We start from the raw sequence: 9,056 nt of genomic DNA, 5'->3' as shown, positions 1-9,056 counted from the left end.
CACATTATTTTAAAGTATTTATCTGAACATTTTGTAAATATCCCAGAGTCTTATCATGTCACAACAGGGAATACATTAATAATTAAATTGTGTAAATAAAAGCACATAGTAAATACTATATATATATATATAACAGCATATCGGAGTAGCTAATATTTCAATCATCTGTTGATACCAAGTGTCCAGCTGTGAATCTCTGACCACAGGTCTTATTTTATTATGTTGCAATCAACAGCAATTTAGATAACTACAGGAGGTAAACAAAGAAAATACAAGGGGAAACAAGTTGCTTTCTTAAAAAAAAAAAAAAAAGCAATGCGTGAACCTAAGACCGCTGACTGCCGAGTCACCAAAAGATTTTTTATTTTTTTTTAACCATAACAAATATTTTTATTCAATCATTTCCTGATATATAAATACCTAAGTAGCCCAGGTCGCATACTTAGGGGCCCCTGTATTTTAACAGCCTCACTTGACCAGGGAAAAAATCAAATGAATTTTAACTTACAATAGTTTTACATACATATATTTAAATAACCAAAAGATTGTTGCTGAATTTGTGTTTGCTTTTGAATTGAAATAATTGACTGTGATTAGAAGAAGTCAGTTGAAAGTGTATATTTACATCTACTATTTAAATATACATTTTAAAGCTAGACTATTTTATTTAGTACTTGGGAATGTACATAATTTTCCCGATGATAACCCTTTTGCAAATCCCAATTTCTACAAACCGGATGACTTATGCAAATTGCACAAACCAATCGCAAGATAAATTTATGCACTCAGTTTGCTTTATAATCTGGAATTCTGCATGCATTTATTTTATCTATCATATCTTTATATTTTGCTTCCTGCATGGACCTTCATGTTCTCAACTCGTTATTGAAGCTGTCTGTACTTATGGTAGATGTTAATTGTATAGATACATCTAAAGTCCAATTTCCATGTGCAATGAAACCTGTGGCATGCAACTGATTGGGACATCTTATAAAGAGACAAATAAAACATCTCAAATTTTAAGGATTTCCTGATTTTACTTAAATCAATTCAAATATTCTACAGGGAAACTTGGTTTTGCCGAAGAATATCTTAATTCAGAAATTTTATGAATACCTGTACATACCCTCAAAATAACCAATTTATATAAAAAGGTATGTAGATATAACAAGATACCAGAATTAAAATGATGTTCGCCAGACGCCAGTCTACAAAAAAGCATCAGTGACACTCGAATGAAAAAAGTTAAAAGGCCAAATAAATTACAAAGTTAAGGAATCTATTCCTTGGGAAGACAATCCTTAGCTTTTCGAAAAGGTCAAAGTTTATAATAGGACAGTGACTCAAAAAAGAAACAAAAGAGAAACAGCTAGAGGTCAGAATACCGTAAGTAATGATGACCGTGCATGAAAATCACATGTCAATCTCTTACAGCCGTGTCCTAAATTTAGATAATAAAAACGAAAATGCGCACTCACGAGTGAAATTAGTATTATAGGAATTTTTGAGAACGCAAACCGATAGTGTGCGTTTGAATGTGATCTATAATGTGAATGAATCAAGACGTGTAGGATAGTTGGGCAACACAGTGAATACAATTTTCAAAACCGTACCACAGTACGAATATGTAGATGTTATAAGTTTAAACTATTAAAACAAACAAACAAAAATAGAATTGAAATTTTATAATAAACATACGTTCCTGTTAGTAATTTTTTTCCGAAAATTTTCAATATATATACATGTAGTATCAATAAACACAAACGTCAAGTATCTACGGACGGACATTTTATTTATTAAATGAATCTATTTTTAAATTCTACCATTCCACTATATGAATAGATTACTATACAAAATATAAGCAAAGATTTATAAATCCATACTAAAACAGTACAAAAAAATTAACATTATGATAGTGCTTAATTAAATTTTATTATGATTATTGTGAATTATTATTACGTTTTTTTGTGAGCTGCAAGGATTTAAAATCTTTGTGAATTGAAAACGCACAAGTATTTTTGTTCATGACCATTTAAAATTTAAATATTTAATTAATTTATCTTACTTTCCGTTTTATGGATATGTTACAATACAAAAAAATAAATAACAATTAATTATAAAACCTTACTAAAACGGTAGGAAATAATTAACGTAGAAATATAATTATTATTGTTAACAACATTTTTTTTGTATGATGCAAGGATTTATTCAGATTTAATTATTATGCATGTTTCATTTACAAATGAATATTTAAAAATACCAAAGCAGAGTATCTTGTCATATAAATACTTATTTCTTAATTGCAACTCTGAAAATATTCTGACTTCATTTTAATATTTAGTTTCTACAGAAACATAAATACAGTATATATTTTGTATATATTTCTTTGATTTTTATTGAATTAATTAAATTGAATACTTTAGATAATAATATTATCTTTCTGTTTTCCGATCTAATATACACATTTAAACCAGAATGTTCTCTCCTTAGTCTATGATGAAAATACACACGTGGTTAAATCTTCAGACTTAATTAGTTTACATGTTATCATGACAATGCACAATACCACGTTATGATTGACCTAGATACACACAGTGTACAGGGGTCGTTTTAAAACAAATATAATTGCGTTGTCTTAATACTTGTTTAGAAACTTTCACATCAAAGCGCTTAAAAACATTCACATTATTAAAACGATTTATTGACTGCAACCTAACCTTATTGTTTACTTTCCAATTTACTTTGATGGTGTAATGTCACGTGGTAGCCCAGCCATAGAGGGACCGTATCAAAGACGTAGATAACTAACTACCTGTATAAATGATCGGAAAACTTTCGAGACGTTCCGAGAATTTTATTCCGACTTCCGGCCGAGAGATATCGAGTGGCCCATAGACACATCCAAAACTCGCCAATATATAAGCGTGAACCCCTCAGGGAGTTCACGCAAAAATGTAGAGGGGAAAATTTAAAATGAGACACAGATAAATATTAATGTGTAAGGGTAGCTTTGAAAGTCTCTGACAAATGTTCTCACTAAGGCAAGAAGAATTTGTATCTGAATCTGACACCAGCAACAGTGACATTCACAACAATCCGTATTCTAGACAAACCACCTGGATAGTAGTGAAATTGTTTGTTTTTTTTTCTTAAAATGTGTTTAAAACTTTTTACTTAATAAACTAGAATTTACTGTTCTATTTTGTAGAGGATTGTAGGTAGTATAAAATATCTTTTATTACACATTTTTAAGTGTCTGTGTCTTAGTTAATTTCACAGAACCATATATTTCTTTTTAAATATGAATAATAATTATTATTTCATTGTGAGAATAATGTATAAATATTAATTATATGCACCTGGTCACTCTTCACAATCTCTTATCTTAGACTTTCTGGACAGGAGAGGATCTTTGACCATATTACAGATGCTGGTCAAATCTGTGACGTCGAACTCCCGCCAAATTCTAAATTAGTGTTGTTAAGGGAGGGACAGTGCACAAATAATGCAAAATTGACAGTTTAAGTTTACAAGAAACAAAAACTGTTTGCTTCTATTGATAAAATAATGATGTCAGAACACTCCTGGTGTGTTTTATATTTATGTTGCAATATTTTGGGTTCAAAGGGGAAATTCGGTTATTAGGGTTATAATTCACAACAATTTTTCATGAGATTTGTTATCAAAAAATGAAAATTGAAACTTGATGGGTACCCCTTTGGTTTGACTTTGATATATGTGATTAAAGGAAGTCTTTTCTACAAAATCATGTCATAGTTTTTGGATAATTTGTTTCTGAAGGAATCTATATGTCTCCAAAGATGAAAGGTAGAATGAGATATGGCACCCAGCAGTTAAATCAATATATCTGCTAACTGGAGGCATATATCAAAAATATGAGACACGGTTTTGTAGCTTGTGTATGGTCAATTAAAAGGATGAAAACAAATGTTTACTACTATTAAATTTTGTTTTGAATGTGCCATTCTCTACCAAGTTGGAAGAGCACTTTTTTGGCAGTAAATGGGCTTTTTTAAAATTTACCATACCAATTCACAGATACAGAAAGAATAATATTTCAGCTTTAAAATGAGATAAAGATTTAAAATATCCATTGAGTAATTTTGGAGAAATTATTCTTTAAAGGCTGTTGGTTGAAGTAAAAAAAGTCAGACTGTAGTGCTACCTTAACCCTGTATCTCAAACACTCTGAGATCCAGATATAATGTATGGTTGTCACTTGCTTAGACTTGTTTGTATGATATACTTATTTCTAGTGACTGTATAATGAATTGAATCATTATCCGATACGGTATATAAAAATTGTTGAGTTAGATTGCTGACAAAAAATATGAGAGCAGGTTCGCCATTTTATGAGCAGCATTTACAACGGCTCCTTTAGTATTTAAGAATGTTCGTTCCTCCTGTTTCTGACTTTTTGTTAGTTTTCGGAATCCTCTACTTTTATCCATGTAGTGCCGTTAAAAATTTTGCCCGCTAACCTCCACTTTTCTTTTCATAATTTTATAACTTATATATAGTTTATAAGAAAAAATACAGTGTCTTTATGACCATGCACTAATGCTAAAAAGAAAGCAGTATTTCCATCTTTTGAAATAGTATTAACAGCTGCTCCATTTGTAATAAGTAAATCTACAGTGTCTGTATGACCAGTACTGGCTGCTAATATGAGAGCAGTGTTTCCATCTTCATTAGCAGCATTGACATCTGCTCCTTTTGTTATAAGTAAATCTATAGTGTCTGTATGATCACGCCTTGTTGCTAATATGAGAGCAGTGTTTCCACTTTCATTAAGAGCATTAATATCTGCTCCTTTAGTAAATAGTAAATCTACAGTGCCTGTACGACCAGCCATTGCTGCTAATATAAGAGCTGTGTTTCCATCTTTATTAGCAACATTAAAATCTGCTCCTTTAGCCATAAGTAAACTTACAATGTCTTTTTGACCATACTCTATTGCTAAGATGAGAGCAGTGTTTCCATCTTTATTAGCAGCATTAACACGTGCTCTTTTTGCAATAAGTAAACCTACAGTGTTTGTATGACCATGCATTGTTGCTAATATAAGAGCAGTGTTTCCATCTTTATTAGCAGCATCGACACGTGCTCCGTTTCTAATAAATGAATCAATGATGTCTGTATGACCAACCCTTGCTGCTAATGTGAGAACAGTTTCTTCATTTTTATCAAGAACATTTACACTTGCTCCTTTAGCCATAAGTAAATTTACCATGTTTTTGAGACCATACTCCATTGCGCATACGAGAGCAGTTTTTCCATCATCTCTTACACCATTAACATCTGTTCCTTTTGTAATAAGAAAATCTACAGTTTCTGTATGACCATTTATTGTTGCTAAACTGAAAGCAGTAATTCCATTTTTATTAGCAGCATTTATATCTGCTCCTTTTTTTAAAAGTAAATCTACAGTGTCTGTAAGACCAGCCCTTGCTATTAATATGAGAGCAGAGTCCCCAAATTTATCAGCAGCATTTACATTTGCTCCTTTAGCTATTAGTAAATCTACAGTGTCTTTATAACCACCATTTGCTGCTAATAAGAGAGCAGTTTTTCCATATTCATTAACAGCATTTACATCCGCTCCTTTAATAATAAGTAAATCTACAGTGTCTGTTTGACCATAAATGGCTGCTGATATGAGAGCAGTTTTTCCATTTTCATTTGCAGCATTTACATCCGCTCCTTTAATAATAAGTAAATCTACAGTGTCTGTATGACCACCTTCTGCTATTGATATGAGAGCAGTGTTCCTATTTTTATTAGCAGCATTTACATTTGCTCCTTTAGTTATTAGTAAATCTACAGTGTCTTTATAACCACCAATTGCTGCTAATATGAGAGCAGTTCCTCCATCTTTATTACCAGCATTTAAATCTGCTCCTTTAGTTAATAGTAAATATACAGTGTCTGTATGACCAGCACTGGCTGCTAATATGATAGCAGTGTTTCCATTTTTAATAGCAGCATTTACATCCGCTCCTTTAGAAATAAGTAAATCGACAGTGATTTTATAACCAGCCCTTGCTATTAATATGAGAGCAGTGTTTCCATCTTTATCAACAGCATTAACATCTGTTCCTTCTGTGATAAGTAAATCTACAGTATCTTTATGACCAGCACTAGCTGCTAATATGAGAGCAGTTTGGCCATTTTTATCAGCAGCATTTACATCGGCTCCTTTAGTAATAAGTAAATCTACAATGTCTTTTTCACCAGTCCTTGCTGCTGCTATGATAGAAATGGTTCCGTCTTTACTAGAAGCATTGACATCTGCTCCTTTTGTAATAAGTAAATCTACAGTGTCTTTGTCACCAGTCCTTGCTGCTGATATGAGAACAGTGTTTCCATCTCTATTAGCAGCATTGACATCTGCTCCTTTTGTTATAAGTAAATCTACAGTGTCTGTATGACCAGTCTTTGCTGCTGATATGAGAACAGTGTTTCCATCTCTATTAGCAGCATTGACATCTGCTCCTTTTGTAATAAGTAAATCTACAGTGTCTGTATGACCAGTACTGGCTGCTAATATGAGAGCAGTGTTTCCATCTTTATTAGCAGCATTGACATCTGCTCCTTCTGTAATAAGTAAATCTACAGTGTCTGTATGACCACGCTTTGTTGCTAATATGAGAGTAGTGTTTCCATCTTTATCAACAACATTAAAATCTGCTCCTTTTGTTACAAGTAAGTCTACAATGTTTTTATGACTATCAGTTGCTGCATATATTGGAGCAGCGTTTCCAACATTTACTTCAGGGTTATTTATATTTGCCTTAGCTCCCTTAGACATAAGTGAAAAATCGTTACCTGTGTAACCATATTTTGATGCCAATAAAATAGCCGTATTTCCATGCCTATCTTTCTTGTTAATTTCACATCCAACAGATATAAGCAACTCTGCAGTACTTGTATAGCCCATAAAGCATGCCCACATCAGACATGTCGCCTTATGCATGTCAACGTCATGTATGCTTGCCCCTTTGGAAAGAAGAAAAGTACAAATATCTGTGTGACCATGTAAACTTGCATACATCAACGCAGTAATTCCGCTCATGTCTTTTTGATTGATATTAATGTGCTTTTCTAAAATGTACTCTGTTATTTTAAAAATTCCATGTTTACACGATAACATCAATGGGGTTAGTCCCTCTTTATTACAGAGACCTACATCAGCTCCATTGTTAATCAGAAAATTTACAGTCATTACTGAGTTACCCGCTTCTCCCATGCCGTTTATTGCATACAATATAGGAGTCCATCCTCTAGCATTAGCTTGGTTTACATTAAATTTCTTATTCAAAAGGTACTTAACTATTTCAGTACACCCAGAATAGCATGCCAACATAAATGCATTTCTACCATCCTGCTCATGAACACGCAAGTTTGATCCCACATCAATAAGATATTTTGCTGTATTATAATGTCCATTATAAATGGCCCAGTGCAGAGGTGTAAACTCTCTGGCATCTGTTTCATTCAGGACGTCTCCTCTCTGTATGAAGCTTTTAACCATACGGAGTTTCCCTAAGGAACTTGCACCAATAAGTGGGGAAACATTTTTCTGAATGAAAAGACATTTGTAAAATTCTTCAAGGTTATCCATATGTGCTCCATTTTCTATAAGCAAGTCTAAGATTAGACTATAATTGTTGCTTGTAGAACTATCAACATGCCTATCTGAATAATGACAACCTTTTAAGGCCATAATCAGAGGAGATTGATAACTAACGTCAGCTTTGTTTATGTTTGCCCCTTTACTTAGCAACAACTGCACTATAATATCATCCCCATTTTCACAAGCTCCAACTAACGGTGGATATGTGCTAAAATGATCTGCATTAATATCATCTGTCCTCTCGAGAATAAATTGTACAAGGTCTGTGTATCCTTTCAAACATACTAGGTACGTAAGAGTTTTTCCTTTTTTATCTTGTGCATGCAACAAGATTTTTATCTTGTCGTTTGTAAATAGCTGCAGATGAGAAATAAGCTTCGATCTGTATACTTCATCTTGCATTTGCCTGTTACAAACAATATCGTATATTTTGCCTTTCCTTAACATATCAACAATTCTGTCAAAATAAATCTGTTCGTTGTCCTTTTCAATTATTATTTCAAATACTTCACAGTTTTCATGTAAACTTTTCAGCTGCATTCTACAACATATGATATTATCATCGGAAAATTTCAACATACATTTTTGAAACTTTCCACCAAAGTACCAACATAAAAAGTCAAACATTTTGTCATGAACTGCATGATAAGCAGAACTATTTGACTCAATCTCATCTGTCTTTTGTATTTCCCTTAATTCCAAGTACGTTCCTAGAAGTGTATTCAGTTCATGAATAACCAAATCAGTTGGTGTTCCACGGTTGACAATAAAGCTATCAAATATGAGTTCAAGTGTCTGTCTGAACTTTTCACCCCGGATGGTTCTTTCAAAAATGCAACCATCGAAGACAACCAGTAAGAATAAAACACACAGCTTTGTCTTATTCGATTGAACATGCATTTCATCTAATTCGTTTTTGTACATAAGAAATGGATTTTCAAAATATTCCAAAGCATTCATATTTGAATTTTTTGAATAAAGCAGACAAAGAAGAGGTAAATAGTCATACCTATCTAAGCTCTGGCCGATTTCCATGACAACATTCTTTGGAAGGTATGCCTTAGCAATTTCTAATTTTATTTTTGATGGAAGTAGAAACTTTTTAGATGTTAAATCACATACATTCTTTGAAAATATGCTTATTCGCTTAAATTGGTTTTCTTGAAAAACCTGAAGACGCGATGTTGTCAATAATTTTGTTTTGCCCCCCTTCAAAATTTTGTCAATATCATCTTTGTATTTTATCCACTCTTCAACATCATAATGGTTCATTACATATTTTCCACAAATATCGTCAATTACAAATATTTGATATGCCTCAAGTTTATAGTGGGTTACAATGTCTGAAGGATTTTTACATGGTATAATAACATACTTCGTGTCTTGATTTTGCATTGAC

The 9,056-nt window shown here is 32.5% G+C and overlaps 1 protein-coding gene across 1 annotated transcript; it reads right to left on the bottom strand.

Moving 5' to 3' along the window:
- Window positions 1–297: 297 nt before the first annotated feature.
- On the bottom strand, window positions 298–8,685 carry LOC127715258 (serine/threonine-protein phosphatase 6 regulatory ankyrin repeat subunit A-like). Its single transcript, XM_052221286.1, has one exon. It carries the CDS (start codon window positions 8,615–8,617, stop codon window positions 4,532–4,534), a length of 4,086 nt encoding a protein of 1,361 aa, XP_052077246.1. The 5' UTR covers window positions 8,618–8,685; the 3' UTR covers window positions 298–4,531.
- Window positions 8,686–9,056: the final 371 nt, after the last annotated feature.

The sequence above is a fragment of the Mytilus californianus genome, unplaced genomic scaffold, assembly GCF_021869535.1.
Source record: "Mytilus californianus isolate M0D057914Y unplaced genomic scaffold, xbMytCali1.0.p SCAF_9, whole genome shotgun sequence".
NCBI classification, from domain to species: Eukaryota; Metazoa; Mollusca; class Bivalvia; order Mytilida; family Mytilidae; genus Mytilus; species Mytilus californianus.
Note: the sequence above shows the minus strand (reverse complement) of the source record. Positions and strands in the feature narration are given on the sequence as shown.

Excerpts from the sequence above, each read along its gene's own strand:
- LOC127715258 (XM_052221286.1), bottom strand. The coding sequence starts at position 8,617 with ATGAATGCTTTGGAATATTTTGAAAATCCATTTCTTATGTACAAAAAC.